The sequence below is a fragment of the Watersipora subatra genome, chromosome 7 (genome assembly GCF_963576615.1).
Source record: "Watersipora subatra chromosome 7, tzWatSuba1.1, whole genome shotgun sequence".
Taxonomy (NCBI): Eukaryota; Metazoa; Bryozoa; class Gymnolaemata; order Cheilostomatida; family Watersiporidae; genus Watersipora; species Watersipora subatra.
In genome coordinates, this window is record NC_088714.1 from 52,925,102 (window position 1) to 52,950,674 (window position 25,573).

Below are 25,573 nucleotides of genomic sequence, written 5' to 3' on the forward strand. Positions count from 1 at the left end.
GTAATCAAGATCAATTTTTATGAGTAATTAGGTTTTATTCACTTGTTAAAGAATTTAAGTTTTTTCTTAAAACTGGCCACCTTCTTTATATTTTTCATTGTATTAGGGTGTTGGTTCCAAAAAATGGCCTGTTGGTAATCCTCCCTGCGATGGCCTGCACGGGGAAAAAGATTGTGGGAGATTTAGACAGAAATTTGAGAATCTAGTTTGCTATATTGTGCGAAGGATGTAATTGCTATAAATGATGATGATGAAATAATCACTATGTTTCCATGGTGCGCAGTACTGCGAAGCAGCCCCCCTCCGAAGTCGAGGGGATTGTACGTTTCCATGCTGCGCAGTGGTTTTCAGAATTTCAGCAAATTAGCCAGAGAAGAGAAATTGTATAAATCGAATCGCCTGATGGAGAAATAGAATCGATCACGGATACCGAACGTCATAAACGGTCTTTTTATGATTCTGTCGTCATTATACTTTTATTTACAATACACATTCACAAGGTTTTACAAACCTAACACACTATTTACAAAGTAATATATTTTTAATAAGTATTTTTAAGTAATATATTATTTATACGTTAATTTAGGACTTGCCACCTATTTTTCGAAATGTGTTGGCATCGATAACAAAGTCCAGGAAAGTAATCACCTCATCATCCTCGTGAATGCAGACCATAATTAAATTTAAGTGAAAGAAGATCGGAAGAATAAAAAAACAAGATTAGCAGGACAACCTTTGTACTAGTTTATGGCCTTCGAAGAATCCGTATCCACGGCATGAGAGCTATGCGCAGCCACTGCGCAGTCGCTGTTTCTTTGCTGCGAATTTGCACTGGCTTCGCACTGATCAGTGCGCAGTGATTTCAGTGCGAAGACGCCGTTTCCATGATTCGGAGATAGCGCAACTCCGAAGCACTGCGCATCATGGAAACATAGTGAATCTAATAATGATGATTTGAAAAAAGGTTGTGGTGGGGTGACGCAGGGTATGGAAACAGCCGTGTCATTCTCATTCTATCATTATTCCGTGTCGCTGTTTGGAAGTGAAACACCCATGTGATGCGCCATCTTTGTGCCATGGAAACGGTTTTAGCGACCAATGGCGTCGCAGCACGTAGTTATGCACGTAGGTTCTATATTCCTGTTGATTCATACGCTGCTATAGCGCCCTGCGGAAACATGATCTGCATGTCAGCCCACCGCAGTGCTTTGGCCCTGGCACACGCGTGTGCCGCTACGCTATTCCTGTAGAGAAACTTAGTAAATATCCAGCAATAGGCAGAAATGCGTGACATTGTGGCCATAGACATGCTGACAGGTCATGCACAAATATTTGTTACCAATACTTATTGTCAATATTACCAAGCATGTAAATTTACACAAAAGCAATCGAGGCTCATTACTATTGAGAATCAAGCCGCAAGTGTTCAAACATATTCTTCAAATACCTAATGCTATGCCATTGTCTTGTTCCATTCTATTATTTGAACAAGAAAGCTCTGGCATGGTAGGTTAATAAGTCAAGCAAAGATAGTAAAGAATTACTAATGATTGCGTAAGTGTTACTTATGAGGAGGGTACACAATGACTGGGATGTGGTTGTTATAAAATATAAGGTCTTACTCTATGAGCGAAAGCTCTCGTTCACTACAAGTAGAATGTCAAGTACTACAAAACAGATGAACTAGTAACACCCTTACTGTGCCTATTCTACCCATTGTAATTGATTGTTGTCAAACATCAGCACAAATGTCTCTATCTAACACTAACATGTATTCATTGTTATTCAATGTCAAAGTATTCAAACACAATTTCATAATTATTCTTAATTTTAAAAGATCATTTTCAGTTTTAATAGAAGGATAAAGTTTTTATGTTGAACTTAAATGCCGGCAGCCAATGACAAAGTTTCAAACTATAATGATTAAATTAGCCTAATAAAATTGGCTGATTAAAATGAAAATCTGATTAAATTGACTTAAATTTGTGGTCTACCACTTTGTGTTGTTCCTAGCAATGACACGGTTGATTTATGTAATATTATACATGCACCAATGCGCTTCTATCTCGATTGCTCAACCATTCTATAAGGCACATCTACTGAAGTGTATGAATTTCGAATTATAAAAACTACTAGCGCCAAAAAATTAAATATGTAAAACGAGAGTAGAATCTTGGTGTAGTAGTAGTAGTATTAGTAGAATCTTGGTGTCTGGTAGTACTAGTATTAGAAGTATTAGAGGAGTCTTGGTGTCTAGTAGTAATATTACAGAAATCTTGGTATCTAGTTGTAAAGCAAGAACCATGGTTTTATTTGCTTATTGAGGTAAACACTAATTTGAAGCTCAACGGTCTAATAATTACATTATCTCTTGTGTAACAATAGATGGTTCGTTTATTTTCTTAACAAAAGAACTACATAAAAAAAATTAAATGCTCATCATAGATAGTTTAACTACTTGGTACACTAAAAAATAAAAAGAACCTTTATTTTACGATCCTAAAGATTCAAATTTGATTTTTCTAAAATAAATAAATGTTACAAACTTGTTCCAAGAACACAAAAAATCTTGTTTCACAAACACCGAAGAGCAGATCAGGTATTCAAAGGACCTCAATGCAATCGTTGCACAGGTTTTGCTTGCTACACCTGCCCTATATATGTATTTATAATTATGTTGTTATGAGCTGATCTTCTGTATATATTTGTTTTGATTGAACAGGACCTACAAGGAAATTTTGTTATGAGCTGGTCTGCGGCATATATTTGTTTTGATTGGACAGGACCTACAAGGAGATTTTGATAGAAAATATGAAAAAATCAAAAGTGTAATAGATGAGGGAAGGCACCACCTGCTAACTCACACCAATCAAGACCCTGTGTTGGACTTGAAAATCAAGAAACTCTGCAAATCATGGCAATCTCTTTGCGGGTTTTTTGACACAAGCAGGTATAGCGGGCATCAAACTTTGAATTTTTGAAAATCATAGGCTAGCGGAATACTAACAAAAATATTAACATCTACCAAATTGTTTGTGAGATCAGAATTATTCAGATAAGGTTCATATAGAATGCATGTCTATCCATCTTGTCTTTATTCTATTTGACACCGATAATGTACATGTACTTGTAAATATATCAACTCATGTTTATAGGTCATTATTCAGATAACAAACTCGAAAATTGATAGTTTTACTTTAAATGGCCACTTCCATTTATTCAGATAAATATGTGTTACTGTGTTACTGTGTTACTTGAGATCCTTTTGTATTTAGATAAATTAAATTTACAGCCTAGTTACTCTTCATCAATTTTGGTCAGGCAATGTTTGCATAAGTGGTCAACTTTATTATTATTAAATTTATTTGGATCATATGCGTGTACTTGCACTGCTGTGCTCCTTATAGGCAACTTTATGCATATAAGAATAGTATAGATAATGTATAGTTAAACTTTTATATATGAAGTTAATTTGTTCAGAAATCTGCTTGAGATATTAAAATTGTTTTTGGTTCTAGCTTTAAATTATAAAAAAACTTTTATGAAACTGAACTCAGCAATAGCTTGGGCATGCTACAATTTATGCTGAATAACTTTATGATACTTGACACTATTGCTTGTTATTGAACTATTGATACTTTCTATAGATTACCAATAGACTATTCAGATAATGATGGTACTTCCTCCTGCCGGTCTATTGCATCATACACGGCTAAGTTTGAGACCATTGCTTCTGATGGTGCTAGGAAATACTTCCCAAAACTATCCGTGCCATATAGAGCAAGAATAAGAGCCAAGGTATGTCCGTATAACTAGCATAACTGTGATTCCCTGTGTTTATAACCAGCATATAAAATTAGAACTGAGTTTGACAAATTTATGTAGAATACTGTTTTGAAATCTTCTGATCAGTATAGCATATTTATTTGCATTTTTAAAACAATGGGAGAAAGTTTTGATGATTAGGTATTAATTGTCAAAAAAGAATTGTCTTCCCAATATATGTAATGACAAATTGATTCATTGTCTCAATTTTAAACTGAGCTAGAATCACCCAAACTACTTTTAGTTTCAATAAAAAGTATTCTAATTATGAGAATATAATTATTTCTGGAATAAAGTATTAATTTGAGCAATCCAGCCAATCAGATCTGTCAAGCTGTTGAGGGAGCTCGCAACTCCTTGTAAGGTAAATGAGCTACAGGCGCAAAACTGCCATATCAATAGTGTAAGCTTACTTAGGTTTCATAGTTATCTACACTTGCTGCAGAGTCAAGACAACTTCTCAATTCAGATGGTAAAATTCACTTAAACAACCAGGCAAGCATCACAAATTGGAAAAAAGCAACAGCTTAAATTGTATTATTTATTGAATATGGTTTGATACCAGACATTAGCTGGAAGTACCACTAATTATCATAGCTTTGAAAACTGATTCCCTCAATATTATACTTCAACAGTTTGAAACGAGCTGCTTAAATTGTTTCAACAGAGAGGAGGCTCCTAACTGTCATGTAGCAGATCATACGGCACAAGTCACATAATGACAGTTTAAAACGAGTTAGTGAAGAGTAAAAGAATCGTGTTGCAGGTTGTGTTAAAGGTTTCTCTACATAGGTTCATTGTCAGTGAAGCCAATGAAAGTGTAGAGACTTTGGTTGAGTTGATAAGTCTTTCGCGCAGCAGCACCGCAGCACCGCAGCACCGCAGCACTGCAGCACTGCAGCCTTTTTTATCAAGATTTATTTTTTTAGTTATCTTCCAGAACAGCAAAGTCAATTTGTCCAAATTTTAGCTGGTCTTAATTGCCACCCTTGATTACATTGTTTCTCACATTCAAAATTTTCTAGATAATATGCCTCACAATCAATGATACTATCACTTATGAACAAGCTTATCCAAATAATCTAAATTTTAATCAATAGCACTATTCCTTCTGAACAACTTCATCCAGATGATAGACATTTGAATCTATAGCATTTTTGCTTATGAAAAACCTTATTCAGATAATACGCATCTTGATTTATGGCATTATCTTTTATGAACAAACTTATTCAGATAGTTGGCATCTCAATTTACTTATGAACAACTTTATTCAGATAATGTGCATTTTAATCAACCACACTATTCCTTATGAACAACATTATCCGGATAATGTACTATTATAAACAAACTTATTCAGATAATGTACAACTTCCTTTAGAGCATTATCCTTCATGAAAAGCCTTATTCAGATAATGAGCAATTAGCTGTACCGAATTGCTCCTTATAATCAACCTCATCTCAGTTTCCTATGTCTGGAAACTATTTGTTCACCTGTTAGAATACCATCTTGAATCATTTGCTAATGATCAGGAAAAATCTTCAGTTTATTTTTAAGTTAAACCACCAAAAGCCAATGTAGTAGTTGCAGAATGACTAATCTCATATATCAGCTAATCAAGCTATAACATCTGTAAAAATAGACCTCTATGTTGTAGGTAAAGCACCACAAGCGCTCTGCCAGTAATTCACCCTCAAATTTATCAACCAGTACTACTAGTTCTTACTACAGTGGCTCTCCAAGAGTCTCACCGGGTAGACAACTCTCAGCAGCTACTAATACTGGCAACAGTACAGTATCGTCTGCAGATTGTAGTGAGTCAAATGATTGCGAGTTCGAGCCTTTTCCTTGGGTGAGCGTAAGCGAGGATGAACTAGATGAACCTGCTAGGTAAGTTCTCAAGAATAAAAAGCTCAATTCACCCTAGGTAAGCATTACATGTAGCCTCTGAAAAAAAGTTTATAATGATCTAGAATATATATCAATAACAATATCTTTTTATATCCCTCAGCTCAGCGGTTTGATCATTTCAATAACCGAATAGAGTATAAGTTCTATGTTTTGCTCACTAAACTATTTTTTTACCCAATTTATAGTGAGATAATTTAAAATATCAAACATCTTTTGTACAATTTTTCAATTAGTGAACCTTGATATGTTTTAGCAAGTGTGTAACTAAGCAATAATTACTCGCGTATGTGAAGCAGGTAAAACATTGATTACAGAGTATCATTAAGCAATACCACATGCAGTAATTTATCAAGTGATGATGCCCCAACCAATGCAATGAACTTTTATACACAAACATTGGTCGATTTGGGATCAAAATTTAACCAAAAATCCTTAATGGTTTCACCATCAACGTGTTTTGAGGCTTGACCTATTTTTGGGAAAACTCAATGAAATCTGTTTAAATCCTTTTTACATTTTTCGTGCGGTGTCTTTGTTGCTTTCTGATTGGTAAAAGACTTAGCTAAAACAATGTGACAAACCACCAAAAAAGTGAAATATTCTACATATCTTAGTGAAAAGACTAAATTATAGTTTTATTGGACTGAATTAATTTCATACATCAATCTATATATATATATTTCTCAAAGTATGTCCATATGTCTGTTTGCATTCCGGCTATAGCTATTGTTAAAATAACTGTAGCTGGACAACAATGCAGATGCATTGTTTCAGCATTGCTGATGCAACTAGCTTACTGAAATTACTAGCTTAGATTTAGTAAGCTTACTAGCTTCCTTAGTTTAAAAGCTTATTTTTTAACACTCGGGGCAACGCCGGGAAGCACAGCTAGTAAACCATATTTTAACATACTCATACAAAGGCCATCAAACTCAGCAATTAATTTTTTATGTTTTATGTTTTAGAGGCAAACCAACTTCTAAACCAATCAAAAAAACAAGTAAATCCAGCCAAAGGCAGCATGAACCACACAAAAAATGCTTACGACAATTTGAAGACAGGGCTTGTTCATCAGGTACTGCTGATACACAGGATCAAATTTTTCATGCCTCAGCATCTTCCCAGCCTGCACTTCAAAGGCAACAACTTCATCCACCAGGAGAATATGATGTATCAACCAATTCCGACAACATACTATTTTCAACCTCTCAGCTTTCTTCAACCAACAGTGCAATCAGAAGAGGTAAAATATTGGAAAATCGTGTTGGTTCCCATTTGCAAAGCCATGAAAATTCGCATATCATTCAAGGGCAAACAAAAAAGTGGTCAGTGAGTGAAATTCATAATTGGAGTTGTGATAAGGATGATTCAACCTGTCACAACAAAGGTTTTGAGGAAGGTACACTAGAGGCTTCTTGTGATTCATCACTTTGGCCGGAACAAACTCTGGTTAATGTTCAGTACCCCTTAAATGATAAGAACAGACAAGCTATCTTACGGTCCCATTCGAGTCCAACAATTAGTGAGGCTTATACTCCCTCAGTCCAAGAAGGAGCTAGTGCTAAGATAAAGCATACAAATTCTGAGAAACAAATGATTGAAAATACTTTAATCTCAGGGTCTTCTCAAGATGTTGAACATGATCAATTTCAATCTGAATATAAATGTGATTGGTCCAACTTAGAGCCGACTTCTTCCACCAGAAGGCTGCGTGATGCATATTTTTCAATGGGTCATCAAGATGAGATAACTACCGATTATCAACGCTATGTAAGCTCTAGCGCTCACTTGAATATGGAAAGCAACCAAAAATTTGATGAAGATTCTTCTGAAGGCACAATAATCTTAGAAAACGATCCAAGTCGCTCATCAGAAGTAGTGAATGTGGAGAGAAAACCAATGCTTATGCATAATAGTCTTCTAGCAGCAGAAGCTACTGAGCATTATGGCAAAACTAATCAGAAGTTTCAAAAAAGCGGTGAAGAACAGCAAGCAAGAAAAAAAGAGGTAAAGAAAACTGAGTTAAAAGCCTGTAAAAACAATTGGGAAACTTCTAGAGAAGATGGACTTGAATGCTCTGTAAATAATGAAAGGTTTGCGAATGAAGCAGAGCGACTTACAGATGTCTCAGCTGAACCGTTGGTAGGAGTTGTCAAAACTTCCAAAGCGACAACCGCAACACCTCTTACTAAACCAGCTTGTTCTGGGACTCTTAAAACGCTGTCCGACTTTTCCACACTAGTTTCCATTGCTGAACATGAGTTGTTAGATTCCGTTGCTGAATCTGATATGCCTTTCCAGAATGGGAACAGAGCTTCTTGTGTCACGATGGCTTCACATGAGCGACAGTGGCCAAAAACTGATATACAAGACCAAGAAGGATACACCAGCCTTCCTACAAAATCTATGCAAAGATATGAACAACCATATAAATACTCAGCAAAAATCTCTGAACTTGAAGAGTTCATGACCGTTTCAAATTACGTACAAGGCTTTCAGGAGGGAACTGATTTGATAGGACCTAAAAAGCAAGATCGAATTTCTGGAACCTGTGAAGCTGGCAGAATAATGTGTGACAGTGCATTTAAACTGCATGATTCTAAGGTTACAGAGAGTTTAAGTGAACAAGATGGAAGTTTAAGCTGCAACATTTTAGTGAATAAACATTTTCAATTAACTCAACAAAGTTTAAGAGAATCAGTGAAGCCATCGACCGCCTATGCAAATTCTGAACTTCCAGCAGGACATACAGAAATGAGAGACACCATATTATCCACCACAACTTTTAAACCTAAAAATATGTTTAGCGATCCACATGTAGAAAGTACCAAAACTACGTGTACACCTGCAGACCATTCATTATCAGCAAGCAGTTGTGGCTTTGAGTCCAACATTTCAAATGTCCAATTAGCTAAAGATGTCTCTGGTCAAAGCCGCAATGACACAGATGGACTGAAGAGTGTTAAAGAGAAGGCTCAATATCAGTCAGACACAGCGGCCTGCTGTGTAGCTGTGACATCTGACAACCGCGTTTTGTCCCGAGCGAGCAATGAGGATCAATTAGACAGCTTAGTTTTCCATGATCTTGCAGCACTTAAAACTGGCGATGGGAATTATACAAACAGAAATCAGCAACCAGAAAGTGTAGAGTTTTGTGCTGTAACATCTGGTATTCCTAGTACAGTTCAAACAACCAATAAGCAGAAGCTAGAAACAAGCACCCTCCATACTCCTGCGATGCCTGTTTCTCATGAACTATGTCATCAAAGCAGTAACCATTGTCCAAACATTGTCGAATGCTGTACAACTGTAACATCTGGCAGTCATAGCTCAATCCAGAGCACCAGTGATTACCAACCGGAAAAGGGTTTCTCAAAAGCTACTATGGCATTTGAAAGCCATGGCGTAACACATACAATTGATTGCCAATCAAGCAATGGTACAGTCTGTACTGCTACAACATCTGGCGGTCATAGCATAACTCAGGCAGCCAGTGATTACCAAGCGTACAATGTGACTTTACATGGTGCTGCAAGGCCTGACACTCATGGACTAACTAATGCAAGCACAAATAGCCAATCACCGGGTATTAACAGCCTAGCCAAAACACCCAGCAATCATGAACTACTTGGTGTTGTGTCTCACTCAACTGTGGCATCTGACATGCTTCCAGTAACTGTAGAGACATGTAGAACTAGTAATGCTCAAATGGACAGTGGAACAATCACCTCCACTTCACCATCTGAGGGTAATTGCCTGAGCCAGACAACAAGTGAACGCCAACCAGACCTTCCAACCTTTTGTACTACTATGACATCTTCTACTCATGATGAGACATGTAGAATTAGTAATGCTCAATTGGACAGTGGAACAATCCCTACCACTGTAACATCTACCAAAGAGAGTGTGCTGCAAGCAAGCGATGATTACCAACTACAAAGTGTAAGATCACAATCTACTGTGATATCGAGCACTTACGGTGTGACTTGTACAAGCATTAACTCTTCCATAAACAGTGTAACGATCACAACTGCCAAAAAATCTGATGTCCACATCATAACTCAAACTACCAGGAACATCCCATCAGATGGTAGAATCTTCCATAATTTTGCGACCTCTAACACTCATGGTGTTACTTATGCAGGTACTAGTGTTCATGCAGGCAAACCGACAAACAATACAACTGCAAAATCTAACACTCAAAACATATCTCAGATAGACAGTGTGTCATTTCATACTGGTACAACACCTGCCACTCACAATCTGGTTGATACGTGCAGTAATGCCCACACGGACAGTGAGACAATCTTCACAATTTCATCATCTGAGAATTATAGCATGGGCCAGACAACTAGTGAACATCAACTAGACAGTGCAGTCTTTTGTACTGCAAAGATATCTCCTACTCATAGTGGGACGTGTAGAACCAGTAATGCCCAATTGGACAATGAAACATTCTCCACCACTTCACCATCTGAGGCTTATAGCCCAAGCCAGACAAAGAGTGAACACCAACCAGACAGTGCAAGCTTTTATACTACTATGACATCGGCCACTCATGGTGAGACATGTAGAACCAGTAATGCTCAATTGAACAGTGAAACAATCTCCACCACTTCACCATCTGAGGCTTATAGCCCGATCCAGACAAAGAGTGAACACCAACCAGACAGTGCAACCTTTTATACTGCTGCGACATCGGCCACTCATGGTGAGACATGTAGAACCAGTAATGCCCAATTGAACAGTGAAACAATCTCCACCACTTCGCCATCTGAAGCTTATAGCCCGATCCAGACAAAGAGTGAACACCAACCAGACAGTGCAAGCTTTTATACTACTATGACATCGGCCACTCATGGTGCGACATGTAGAACCAGTAATGCCCAATTGGACAATGAAACAATCTCCACCACTTCACCATCTGAAGTTTATAGCCCGATCCAGACAAAGAGTGAACACCAACCAGACAGTGCAAGCTTTTATACTACTATGGCATCGGCCACTCATGGTGAGACATGTAGAACCAGTAATGCTCAATTGAACAGTGAAACAATCTCCACCACTTCACCATCTGAAGCTTATAGCTCGATCCAGACAAAGAGTGAACACCAACCAGACAGTGCAAGCTTTTATACTACTATGACATCGGCCACTCATGGTGCGACATGTAGAACAAGTAATGCTCAATTGAACAGTGGAACAATCCCTACCACTTCACCGCCTGAGGCTTATAGCCCAAGCCAGACAACAATTGAACATCAACCAGACAGTGCAAGCTTTTATACTACTATGACATCGGCCACTCATGGTGAGACTTGTAGAACCAGTAATGCTCAATTGAACAGTGGAACAATCTCCACCACTTCACAGCCTGAGGCTTATAGCCCGAGCCAGACAACAATTGAACACCAACCAGACAGTGCAAGCTTTTATACTACTATGACATCGGCCACTCATGGTGAGACATGTAGAACAAGTAATGCCCAACTGGTCAATGAAGCATTCTCCACCACTTCACCATCTGAGGCTTATAGCCCGACCCAGACAACAAGTGAACACCAATCAAACAGTGCAACCTTTTGTACTACTATGACATTTGCTACTCATAGTGAGACATGTAAAACCAGTGAGACAATCCCTACCACTGTAACATCTACCACAGAGAGTGCGCTGCAATCAGGCAATGATTATCAACTAGATAATGTGACCTCTCATATCAGTGTCACATCTCATACTCATGGCGTGGTCCATACAAGAGGTAATAATTCTCAATTGGCTAGTGTAAAACTTCCAACCTCAGTAACGTCTGACAATCACATAATAACTCCAACAACTCGTGACCACCAATTAGACCCTACAATCTTCCTTACCACTACATCTAGTAGTCAGAGTGAGACTTATGCAAGTAGTAATGCCCAAATAGGCGACCTAACAGTGAGTGATGTCTCAACGTCTGACCTCCAGAGCACATGTCAGACAAATAGTGATCTCCAAATAGATATTAAAACTGTCCATGCTTCTGCCGCATCGGATACACAAGGTAAATGCTACACTAGTAGTAGTAGCCAGTTGAACCACATGGTGTTTTATCCTGCTGCAACATCTGACAACCTTAACCTAATCCAGACAACCGGTGACTGCTTAACGCCATATACTACTGCATCATCTGACAATCTCAGTGTGACCTCTACAAGCAGCCATGCTCAATCCAGCAATCTGACAATCTGCACTGCTACAACATCTGCAACATGCAACATAACCCAAACACCTGATGATCTTTTACTAGACACTACGACCTTTAGTACTGAAAAGACTGACACCCACGACATAACCCAAACAACTGATGAGCTCTTACCAGACACTACAACCTTTAGTCCTGCTATGGCATCTGCCACCCATGACATAACCCAAACATCTGATGAGCTCTCACCAGGCACTACAACCTTTAGTACTATCATGACATCTGCCACCCATGATGTAACTCACACAAGAAGTAAGACCCAAGCAAACAGTTTGACAGTTCATTCTACTACAACAATTGACACTAATTATGCAACTCAGACAACAACTGACTGCCAACCAGGTGGTATGACTTGCTATACTTCTGCACCAAATGGCACTGATGTTGTGACTTATGCAGGCAGTAATGCCCAATCAGATGGTGTGACCAGCTGCAGTGCTATCACATCTTACATCCATAGCCCAACTCATTCAAACATTGATCATCAATCAAGTATGGAGATCGTCCGGGCTGTGGCAGCATCTGTCACTCATAGTGTAGCCTGTGCAAACAGTGGTATTCAACCTGATAGTGAGACATCTGAATTTTTGAGTCGAGAATTAGGAGATGAGATCGATGGGTAAGTTTATGTCAGTTGTTTTGCATGAGGTCTATGATTTTTTTTGCATTAGCTGCTTTTGCTTATGTGTCTGTTTTCAGTCAAAGGTCAAGCAGCACTATACTAAAATCAGCAAATATTATATGTTTGGTATAAATTAGTTTCTTTTTTATTTGCAATATTGTTTTAGCTTACGCTCATTGTATGCTCATTGCGCAGCATCTGTATATATCAATGACTGAAGCTTATAGAAAATGATATTTTCAGATTTTAAGCTGCTTCTGACTAGCGGCCACGTTCTAGGTGCTGAGAGGTTTTTAATATACATTAAATAAGCTTTTCATTACCAATTTCATTTATAATTAGGTCAGGAGAAGTCTCTTCAGCTCAATTATTCACTCGGCAGAAGGGAAAAGTGGCAATGAGCGAACAATCAACAGAAACTATGGAAACTTCATCTCATAAGAAGGAGAAGGCAACTACCGTAGAACAAAGTGTCCAAACCGATAAAGAGTAAGAGTTCACTTTATTTGTTACATTAATTTTGTTTTTATTTTAGATAGAGAGACAGATAGATCGATGGAAAGATAGATAGATATATAGACAGGCTATATAACAGGCAGACAGACAGACAAACAGATCAATGAATAGATATTAATTTTATTATCGCCTATCATTGCTGTCTAAACCAAATTAGGTCAAAGGACAAAAAGTAAAATAAGAGTAAAATAAAGAATACTGAAGTGAAATTAAAATAAATAAACTATACTACAATGAAATTATACCTATTGGAAAAAAACTTTTTTTGCCTAACACTGTTATATAATGTAAATTGGTAAGCTCTTGATGTCTGGTATAAAGTGTAATGGATTTTTTAGGGAAGTTGAAACGTAATGGATGGTTAGGCAGAATGGAGATACGATCAGAGCATTTTAAATAGAAATATCTAATAACACAGTTAGCTCATTATTTATCAGTTATACGCTGATCATAATTATCCATATCTAGTAGCATAACCCTGAAACATATTTTTTGATATTGAGTTTTAAAGATTATATCTTACCAGTTAACTCTATCATTAAGCCATACCTAGCAGTTCTTAAAAATCATGCATCAACATTTACACATGTTTTCTTAAACATTCAAACAAATAGCCTGACCAACCCTTTTCTACCTGCAATCACATAAGCTATTACTTATGCGCTTGGATTGAAGCCAATCTTCTACATAAGCAACCTTTTGTGCCTTGAGCTATTCAAGTGAGAATAGAAAACTGTCATTAGGTCCTAAGGCTTATTTGAACTTTTAATTAATTGTTGCATTCTTCCTTTTATTTTATTTTTATCAACTTGGACATGACTATTAATGTGTTGGCTAAACTAGAAACTTTAGATAAAATACGGAGTGGTCTTCCATTCAGTTGTTGCAGAATTTCAATGGAGGATAAATCAGCAGAAGAATCAAATACTTTGCCATGCGGTCAAGGAGAGATGATTACCTCAACAGTGAGTAGCACTCCACTTGAACAGATCACAGAGAAAACAGAAGGACAGATTGGTCAACGTGCTTCAATTTGCAGTGAACCAGAAACATCGCAAAGGTAGGTTGAGAAAGTAAAGTACAGTGTATTATTAATTTTTAAAAAGTTGCCGTTTGCGTTTGCTAGTTTGTGTAAGTTTTCAATTTTATTATTTTCAATTTTCGCAAACATAAAATTCACTTTTTATTAAAATTTAGTTGGACTAATAGTAGTTAAAATGTTTGTTTACTTGGTTCATACAACGTGATCATTGACTCCAGTAAACATTTATTATGGTTGTGTATCTGTCCGTATCTGTCTCTGTACAGATACACCTGTTCGTCTGTCTGCCTGTCTTTAAACAGACAAGTGTATCTGTCTGTCTGTCCAAAGCCACAGTTTGACATTAGAAAAAAGGATTGCATCGTACTAGATTCTCAGTTGCAAGCATCATCTTGGTAGAATGGCACTCTAACCTCTGCACCAACAGTTCACTTTTTATGTTTTATAATTAACGGTCATATACTGCAGTTATTCTCTCTACTTTATTGGTGCACCTGATAATTTTTCCCAGCACAAAGTACTTGTGTTAATAAAAGAAAGATTATATTTGTCTGAAGCCAAAAAAAATTTTTTTTAATAATATGCATTAAACATACTCATGGCTAACATATATCATTATAACTAGTACACTCGCAGTCCCATGAGCAGTGAGAGATCGTCATGAGTAATCAGTATTTGCATAATTGCTCAGTTTAAATTGTCCTAGTTGGCCTAGTGGTGCACCAAATGGGCTTTAAATCCTGATCTATGGATTCAATTCCTGTCTAGTTCAAACATTTAGCCTAGCATTTTTAGCATGGCAACCAATGGATATGACTCGTACGTGTACTATAGTAAAGATTATAGTTATTGTTATTGATGTAATTGATTCATTATTAGTACGATTTTGTGGATACTTTTCTACTGATCAATTGCTATTACGGGTTCATTAAGATCAAAGAACGTCAAAGCGGCAGTCAAATGGAGGTGGGGTTCAATTAAAGGGTGGCGCTACTTTTTCATCCTTTCTCTCATAGTGGTTGATAAAATAGAGGCGGCCTTCAAATAGAGGTGGCATTCAATTAGAGATTATACGGTATATTAGATATATTAGTTAGATTAGTATAGTTACACTTGTTACTTTAAAATGTATTACTACTACTTGCTGTCACAGGTCAAGGGGCTGGTGGTCAAAGGCTCTTTTGGTTGGATTACTGTCAGCTCTCTTCTTCGTCTTCCTCAATTTTATTCTTATACCAGAGGACTGCAACAGCTCTTGTCACCACTGTGGAGTGTTTGACTTGCGCAGGAAACACTACAGCATCCCCAGCCACTAGACAACCTACACGATAAACTTACCGGAAAGGATATTAAAACCTATTTGCTTATTTTTACATTTCTATGCCTTTTATTAATCTAAATATTTCATTATGTTATTGATGTCTTTTAGTTTGGATTTGTTCTTGTTCATGAATCAAAACTTATGCGATGTGATACGTTCGCAATTCTATTTATGAGTTTATAGCCTACAGTACAGAGGACAGATATTGACCAGTCAGGCGATTGCAACCAGGTCGCTCATTATTTATGATATCAATATTGTATACCGGTACTTTGAAATACTATAATATAACATCATAAAAATTCATAGAATAACTCTATAAAATAAATAATTTTACTGGAATAAACTAAGCAGTACGCACTGTAGAATTGACAATTTGTAAACTGATATTTTCTTCTATTGCTCACTATAAGACAGGCCTAAAGATGCTTATAGTGCTTTTAAGGCTTTCAGGTCCTAGTTATATGTAGTATCTTGAATGGCTTAATATGCTTTTCATTATTTTCAATAAATTCATGCTATTTTAATCACATGGAAAATGTTTTATTTCCCCTCCTGCTTTCCCTGAGCTACTCCAGCAGATCTAAGAGCTATGTTAACCAATAATAGACAACTCTCAATTTGGGAACCATATGCTTTCATGTATATGCTACATAAAATGTCATCAAGCCATAGAACGTTTTAATAAGTTTTTTTTAATAAGGAGTTATTCTCTCTTTATAGATGTACTACTTTTACACGCTTGACAAAAAAAATTATTTAAAACGCTTTAATATTTTTAACACTGTGGCCTAAGAAAGCTTGGAAAAACGTTGGCAAAAAATGTGTGAGTTTAGTGAATAATGCTTGTTAGGATATTTTTGATTTCATTTAGTTTGATGGCCCTATTTTACCACCCATTGCCATGTGAGAATAATAAACAAACAAACTTACAAACAGACAATAACAATAATAACATGAGAAATCAATGCATTTAAAAATTGTGATTTCATCTGTCTGTTCGTGAGCTGTGGGTTCTTATTACAAAAAAGGTCTGATTTCAAGCAATGTAGCAAGTTAGACTAGCTGGTAACCACGTAATAAATCTATAGCTTCATAGCTACTTAACAAAGCTATATAGCTTTCTCATGTACAAATCTCGGATATTCATTTGCGTGTTGACTAAAAAGTCATTAAGCTATTATATTTTTACCAGTTATATTTGGGATCAGAAGTTATTTTCTCTTGCTTAATGTTGACTAAGCAAGAGAAACCTAGAATTTACGGGCTCTTTATGGTTGTGGAACCTTTTTAAGCATTTGTTGATTAATGTTTTTCTAGAAAGCAAAGACCATTACAACTTGACAAAAGGCCCTCCTTCAAACTAGATTTGATTTCCCACAATACCTTCTTCCCCAAAATAATAAACTTACAGCAAGTAAAGCTAAAACACATTAGATTATTTACAAAGTGTGGGAAGATCAATTAAGCCATTTCTCAATGTGGGGTTCCTCAGCTCAGGGACCATTTGTCAAATCAACCTACAGGCACTTTGTGTGCCAATGGCTTTTATAACTAAAACGCGTTTGTCAGCCGTTTCATAAGCGCTTTTGTATCCAAGGATAACAAATCTTAATTTCGTCAACGGTATTATGGCATACTCCGGACTGTTCACAAATCTCGGATTAATAAAACAATATAATGAAGTTTTCTTATGAACAGTGGCACTTGTTTTGCGTAACTGGCCTATTGAACGCTTGTCAGCTACTGTAAGAAAAAGCCTAATGAGTAGAGACATGCAGCTTCAAAAGGTTTTGCAGGCTATGATTAAATGATAATTAGTCAAAGAATAGAAATCGCATTTTAGTTTAAACAAAATCTGCTTATAGAATGCATAATAAAATTATTTTGCGTCACACTAAATATAAACAATGCAACAATATCAAAGTTTAGTAAAATTTATTACTTGAAAATAAAAATATTTCTTTCAATAGGTATTGCACTCATTACTCTTACAACGCTATACGCTACGCGTGATTCTCAGGGGCACAACTATGCTAGTTAGAAGAGTGCCCTTGGTGTGACCTGCGTGTGATTCTCTTCTCATGAAATCGTTGAATTCGTGGAGAACATTAGATATTATGACTATGGAGATAGAGACTATCAAAAAAGTGCACGAAAATGATCTCGAACAGGCACAATACGAACTGCAGGAATCCCGGGCAAAAAACACTGAGCTAACGAAGAAGGTGGAAGACTTGGAAAGGCAGGTGGCCATTTGGAAACAGGTGAGGTACTGCAATTTTGAAAGACGAAGAAATTAATTTAATAGAATTTGAAAGTTAAAGCTTGTTACTAACTTTAGCGGTATCAAAGTCAGAATATCGTAACTTGTGTGACCAGTGTAGGGGAACACAAATCCTACTAAGTGTGTGGAGCGTGTGAAGTTATTGTAAGTCTTTATTCACTGTTGCTAACTTCATCACTATTGCTAAAGCTAAATGTACTTTTACGTTGACCAAGGTCTGCCTAGCAACGCTGTCAAAACAATGATACAGCAATCCAACATCAACTCTTCGTGTTATGAACAATAAAGTTGATATTTTAAAATTTACAAAGTCCTATTTTGCATCCCAGCTTACAACAAAATATATAAAAAATATTTTTTTATGCCTTTCTAGTGTTTGATAAAAACTAAACAATTCAACTTGAAAACAATATAATACTTTCATAGAAGTTTCAGGAACATTATTTTCTAAATAAAAGGAGTTTAATTTTGTTTGTTTGCGTTAACAACGCCCCTAGCAACCAGCAGAATGCGTAGTCATACCTGGGGGTGACAAGTTCTGATGAGTATCAGCATTATTCCCTCGAGTCTGCTCTACGGCTAGTTAGTTTAATCAGGCCCGTTTGTTCCCTTAATTGAAGGATGTTTGGGTTTTACGTTGTTATCACTTGTTGTAACCAATTACAATAAACTAGCTGTGCTACCCGGCGTTGCCCGGGTAATAAAAAAGTCTGGACAGAAAATTGATTTGTATTTAACATATAACAACATTTACCAGTCTAACCTTCATTCTACATATCATGACAAGAGTGTTTTGTGTAGTTGAAATAAATTAAGAGAGGAAATAAAAACAACTGTAAAGGTTTTCAAACTTTGTCAAACAATTTTTAAACTTCATATCTTGAAGAAAATGTTTCGTGCAGGTCAAATAAAGTAAAAAATAAAACGACTATAACAAGTTTTATATGTGAATGTGAAATAATTAGCAAGTAATAGCTAAATTAAATCGGTTTTGCTACAATTACAGTAAAAGATGATTCGGTAATAATACAATTAATATGAACTGAGAAAACAAAATAAAAATCCTGAAAATGTAGAATTAATGATAATAACAATTCTTGCATAAAAGTGTGTGTGTATAAAAAAAGTTGCTGTTCCACCAGAAGCTATCCATCAAAACTCTGAAAACAACGATACTGGTACCTCTCGATACAGGTACAAATGTAAAAATGAGATATCGTACTGTATTTGTTTGACTGAACAGAACAAAAATCTTGAGGCTCTTTTTATGGAGATAATACACTTGTCCGCGGGAAAAGAATTGTCCTTGATCCTAAATATAGTAATTGAACCTTACGAAAAATATTTCTTAGCAGGGGCATCGTAATGCGTGGACGCAGCGCTAAAATAATTAGCGCATGCATACAGTATATAGGGAAAACGGCAACGTCATTGATCAAGATGCTTTATGTAGCTCAGCAGTAGAGCGCTTGGATAAAAATCTTGCGAATGCATTTGTCGTGAGTGCATCCACCAGAATGCAGAATTTTAATTCCAAGATTTTAATATCTGTAGCTGAAACTACACAAATATCCACATGCCCGCATACCTACACACAAACTTTGAGAAATATACAATGTGTATATAGATCGGTGAAAAAGTTTTTCTCAAAGCAGACAGAGACATGTTACAACCAATTGGAATTTAAGGTTGAAGATTTTTCTTCAAATATATGGAAAAATATTAACTTTATTTACACAGGTCAAGGCCGTTTAAAGCCAATTAGACCATGAGATAAAAAATAGTAAAGTAAAAAGTGTATATTGAAAAAAAATCTATTTTTGCATAACACTGTTCTACAGTATAATGTAAATTGGTTAGGTGCTGGTGCCTGGTATAAGGTTCAGTGTTGTTTTGTAAAAGCAGAAATGTAATGGATAGTCAGGTAGAGTGGAGATACGATCTGAGTATTTTAAACAACAAATATCAAAAGACACGTGTAGCTCCTCAGCATTAAGGAAGGGGGCATTTAGACTCTGGTCATAAATGTACATATCAGGTAGCATAACCCTAAAGCATAATTTTTGAAAGCCGTCTAACTTTTCTTTATCTGTTTTCTATACAAAGAGATATCAGCTAGGGGCAGCATAAGGAAAAACGGACAATATACGATTCTAATTCAAGAATGATAAACTTTTTGTTTTACACTTATCTTTCTGAGCTAAGGTAGAGCATGAGTTGATGAGTCAGGACATTCTCACTGCTCATAGCTATGATTCATAGGTTTACTATCCGGTTAGTAATGCAGCCCAATTTGTGCTCAGGTTGCAGTTTTTGTGTGACAGTGTGAACTGCTCCCAACGAACTTGAAGTATGATAAATATATTTTGCAAAGTATGCATTAGTGAATCTAGCTCTAGATACATACTGAGATTCTGAGATTCATGACTTAAGGTACGGCAAGACGTAACGAATTTTTCATTGATTTTTGTCGAAATCATGGGATGAACGAAAACCACAGAATTATTCGACTGAAATTCACAGAATGGTCAAAACTGTGTATGCGCAAAGAAATCGGAGAAGAAACGATTTTAATTGGCTACACAAACTATTAGCAAGCACGATTCTAGCAGCTTTCGCAATTTATATAGTCCAAGACACTTATAACGACACACGATAAAAGTACCAGCGCAATTCAACATAGTATATACAATGTAACTGCTTAAATTGCACTATTCTTGGTTCTTTATCGTTTGGACACCATGGCTACAAATCGCTTCTTTTTAATAATAACAATTTCTTTTTTAGCAACAAAAGTTCTGTTGTAGAAAGAGTTACCATCTTCAGCGCAATCAAGTTAATTGCATCGTATTTACTATGAGAAATCACGTTAGCATTTTTTGCGTCTTGCGTTATGTGCCTCGGACTATATAAATTGCAAAAGCTGTTAGAATCGTGCTCACTAATAATTTGTTTAGCCAATTGAAAGCGCTTCGTCTACGATTTCGGTGTGCATGCGCAGCTTTGACAATTCTGTGAATTTTGGCCGAATATTTCTGTGTTTTTCGTTCATTTCGTGATTTCGATCAGAATCAACGAACAAATCGTTGTGTGGCTGTACCTTTAAAGTGGAAAGTACCATTTCATCTATCTTGCAGTCGGTCGTTTCGACAATGTCTGTCATGGTTTAGGCTTTATCACTGAGTTCCATGTAGCTCGTTTTCCGCCTTCTCTTGTCATCTGTTTGTGTTATGCACAAACAGTTTCATCAGTTTCATGTTATGCTTTGCTACAGCTTTGTATCTCATCCTGGGTTTACCCTGATTCCTCATTTCTTCGTAAAGTTGTGAACATAATGGTTGTATCGATAAGCGCTCACGACCCATCTTGCGCACATGGCCCAGCTATCTTAGGCCTTCTTCTATCAGGACATTCGCCATAGATGGGACATGTAACATAAATCTTTCCTTTGAGCCATGAATGGAATTTAAACTCAGAAATAATGATAATACTGCTTTTATTTGAGTCTGCTCATGTACTGGCCTAGCATTCAAGAGCAGATAACTCAGTGATGATGAGCGCATTTCACTACACTATGAATCAATACTTCAAAGAACATATAGTCACGCAGCTATTTATCAACCTTATTGAACTACAAAAAGTTTAGTTTTATTGATTTTCAGCTGTATTGATTATTGCTATAAATGTTCAAAGCTATTCAAATTGCATTCAATTTGTAAACCTCCTTTGTTCGCAGTTAATTTAAGAAATATCAAGAATTAACTAGTGTAGTGATTGAACGTGGTCTTGCTAAAGAAGCATTGTGTCTCCAAACTGTATAGATTCAACTTAGTAATATGTAGGCTGCTAGCTAAAGTTAGTATTGAGGGCGAGTTAGCAAGACTCCTTTTGAGAGCTACATTATAATCTCTGATAGATCCCTACATAAATTTTTACGTAACAGCTATAAATTAGGGCTCTTTAGTACTCCATTTGTGTTAAGAAGCAGCACACTGTCTTCTATTGGTTGAGACAATTTTTCAGAAATCGACTAACAATATATCTCAGTCGTTTTTCAACAACTGCATGATCTATTTTGTAAGCCTTTGTTTCGCTAATGGCTAATTGTGGTCAAATCTTTCTCAATGGTTACTTCAAAATTTGGGTTTTCTGACATACGACATAAAGTTAAATTTGACATCGGAAGCAGTTTTTAGCGTGTGACCTTTGAAGTTTCTCAAATCATTGCAGTTAAATAAATGGAAGTAAAAGGGCTGATGAAATTGAATAATTTAATTGAAAAATGGCAAGGCAATAATAATAAATATAAGCTAAATAATTTACATTTCACTTAGTTTGTGTTAAAGTAAGCAGAGGAAACTTCTAGGCAGGTTGCCCACACTGTTGTAGACAAGTTGCCCGAACTGCTGCAGACAAGCTGCCCACACTGCTGTAGACATGCTGTTCATAGAATGTTAGATATTTTGGGCATAAAGCTCTAGATAACTTCTAAAAGTTCTGCTATACAGGTTAAGAGATATTGTCCATTTAGTTTCACGTGATATGCATCCAGTTGTATACATGTTGTTCATACAAGTGCCCACACAGCTGTAGACAAGCTGCCCACACAGCTGTAGACATGTTGTCCACACAGCTGTAGACAAGCTGCCCACACAGCTATAGACAAGTTGCCCACACAGCTGTATACACGTTGTTCATGTAGTTCTGAGTCTGTTGTCGAAGTTGACTGAATTGAATAGATTAGAAAGCTAAAAATGAGAGAGTTATCACACTGTCATTGTGAAATGACTCGCTAGCATATTCGATAGCTATAGTGATCAACTAGCAAGTTCTCATTTAATTTTCACTGCAAGTGGGAATAATGATATGAAATCATACAAACTTGTAAATATGAACTCAGGCTCATTTGTAGATATAAACTCATGCTTACTTGCTGACATGTACTCATGTTCAGTTGCTGGTGTGAAATCATGCTCACTTAACGACATGTATACATGTCAGTTGTTGGCAGTCAGAAGCCGTTGCAGACAGGTGTAGAGTGATAACAACAACAGTGAATTTTTACTTATTGTGGAACCATGTGAAATCGTTATTTTTGGTGTTTTAGCTTGAGGACCTCAAAAGGAAACCTCAAGGTACCAAAGGTCAGACAGGTCACGTAAGTGCTATTTTCCAATGTATCGTCTATCTGGTTTTGAGGTAAAATGCCTGCTTGAATGTATATCTACAGATAAGCATGCGCGAATGCACGTACGTGCATTGCATGCATATAGATATAAATTTCATTAAATAGAATACACTGTGGATATATGCTCACAAAATGTTTAGAAGGGGCAATGATTAAATAATATCTTTTAAATATGGAATAAAATGAACTTCGTTTAAAAAGATAATGTTGAAAAGGAGTCAACTAGTCTAAACACTAAAACTGCCAACCAATCGCGTTAGAGTAAAACAAACTCACAAGCTTCCTGTCCTCTGATTTTTTTATGTCTTTTCTGAATGCAAAGATAGTAATATTTACTTATGAAATAGTTAATGTTTTTTTTCATTTATACATTGATGTTTATTTAAAAATGTGTAACACCGTAGCAAAAATCAAAGATAGAATTCTTTGCTGCTGAACTAAGAAAGAAGCTGCTGTTGCAGCGCAATACAGTAGTGCTAATTTGTAGAACCACTGTATTGTTGTCATTGCAACAAGCATCCCTGTTGTAGCACCAGAAATTCCTTGTTGTAGCACCAAACATCTTCTGTTGTAGCACCAGACATTGCTGTTGTAGCACCAGACATTCCCTGTTGTAGCACCAAACATCCCATGTTGTAGCTCTAGACATGCCCTGTTGTAGCACCAAACAAAAAAGTCACATGGAAAGAAAAAGCCAATCACTAAGGCGGAGAAGGCCTCAAAGAAACCAAAAATCGGCACCCAACACCCTGTAATACCTAATCAAGAAGAAATAGCAGATGACTCCCAAGCCTTTTACCCAGTAAGGTCTTGATCTATTAGAATCAGTTTGTAAAAATGGGAGGGAGATGAGAAATTACTAGAAAGAAGAAGTTTTCATAGAGCTATTCTTAAAATTTAATTCACACAAAGCTAGTACGAGTATCAGAACTTTATCAACTTCTCAATCTCACCAGCAGGAAAACTACTGGGAAAATTACTTTAGCTTTTATTTTGATATTTCAGGACATATTTGTTTGTCAGCGATGAATTTGAAGTCTAGCAAAAATGAGTTGAACTCTAATTTAGGAGATGTCGGCTAACCGTTAGAATAAAATATGTGAGCTTTCATTTTAAATAACACATAATATATAGCTTGTTTGTATTGCCAGAGCTGATTATGCTTATAAAATGCTGTCAGTTAACCTTTGAACTATGGATAAAACGGCTGGCTAAAACAATATGATATTTGCTATAATAAGAACTGTGACTGTCCATCCGTCTGTCTGTACAAAGCTACATTAAAGGCAATAGGAAAAATATATCATTACATAAGCATTGAACCCAAATATTCATATTCTCAGTCAAGTGCAGCACCTTTCTGCGTCACTTCACCACCTTTCCATATCTAAGAATAATTGTGCACATAGTTATTACAAATAACAGTCTTCTCACAGTGCCCCGGACTATCAGGATTTTAGCGTTTATAGTGCTTGAGATCTGATAACCTGGAGATAGCATCAGTATGTAACATAGCATACCTTTGTATCTAGCATAAATTAATGTACATGTAAACATTTTATGAACTATCAAATAAGGTTTTTTGAGGCCGATCCTGTTAAATATACAGATTTGGTTTCATGTGTATATTATGGGTAATTCTTTACCATACCACTGGTAAAGGCTCTGTTGTGATGACACTCCTTAAAAAAGCTGACACGTTTTATTTTTTGCGATTCATAATCATTCTACTGTTTTGTTTCTCAAATTTCTGTCCGAATCTCTCACAATCTTCTTCTCGTGCAGGCCATCACGGGGTGGAGTACCGACAGGTCATATTTTGGAACCAACTCCATAATACTATAAAAAACATAGAAAAGGTGGCCAGTTTCAAGAGAAAACTTAAATCACATCTTTTAACAAGTGAATAAAACCTAATTACTCATAAAAATTTATCTTGATTACAGGATGACGACAAGCCCAATGCCACGACTAGCTATGCTAGTGCATATTATGGGCTTCATAACTTGTCTAGCTTTTTTCTTTTGTTTAATTACTATTGTTGATGAAAATGAATCAAAAATCAAATCAAATTTTAGCTGTTACAGAAATGTAGTTTAATATTATTCCAAAGGTCAGAATTGTATGTTAAGGTTGCTAACTGATGAATGTGATTGGAATTGTTTTCAAGCAATAAACAACACAGCAGTCAAAAGTAAAATGTCACTTTCTTGTAACAAAAAAGCCTATATTTCACTTCTTTGACCTTTCCACCCTACTGAACATCTAGACTCTAGAGGGTTCTTGATTTATTTATCCTATCCATGTACTACTGAGACTTTAAAATGTTATGCAATTAATACCTGTCATTTTCAAATTGACACAATTGCCCCGGTTTGAGTGTTTATAGTGCTTGAGATCTGATAACCTAGAGATAGCATCATTCACTATGTATCTATGATGCACATTATTTGCAAATTTGAGCTAATCCGCAAGTTAACAGCATAATGGAAACAGCATAAATCTGCAAGATTGTGAATAATGGAAACAGTACTTGCGAATGATGAGCGTTAAATTACTACTCATCCAGCTTTTCAATTTTAAACATTTTTAATACCTGTGTTGTCCTTTCTCGATTGA

General features: G+C 36.3%; 2 protein-coding genes across 2 annotated transcripts; both read left to right on the top strand.

The window, feature by feature from the left end:
* Window positions 1-1,098: 1,098 nt before the first annotated feature.
* Window positions 1,099-12,404, top strand: LOC137400886 (uncharacterized). The gene is made up of 6 exons (XM_068087227.1): window positions 1,099-1,125; window positions 2,784-2,950; window positions 3,648-3,798; window positions 5,481-5,713; window positions 6,700-12,214; window positions 12,378-12,404. Exons 1-6 carry the CDS (start codon window positions 1,099-1,101, stop codon window positions 12,402-12,404), a joined length of 6,120 nt encoding a protein of 2,039 aa, XP_067943328.1.
* Window positions 12,405-12,470: 66 nt separating this feature from the next.
* On the top strand, window positions 12,471-15,989 carry LOC137401034 (uncharacterized). The gene is made up of 4 exons (XM_068087377.1): window positions 12,471-12,597; window positions 12,943-13,089; window positions 14,006-14,176; window positions 15,312-15,989. The coding sequence occupies exons 1-4, from the start codon at window positions 12,473-12,475 to the stop codon at window positions 15,472-15,474; spliced, it is 606 nt and encodes a 201-aa protein (XP_067943478.1). The 5' UTR covers window positions 12,471-12,472; the 3' UTR covers window positions 15,475-15,989.
* Window positions 15,990-25,573: the final 9,584 nt, after the last annotated feature.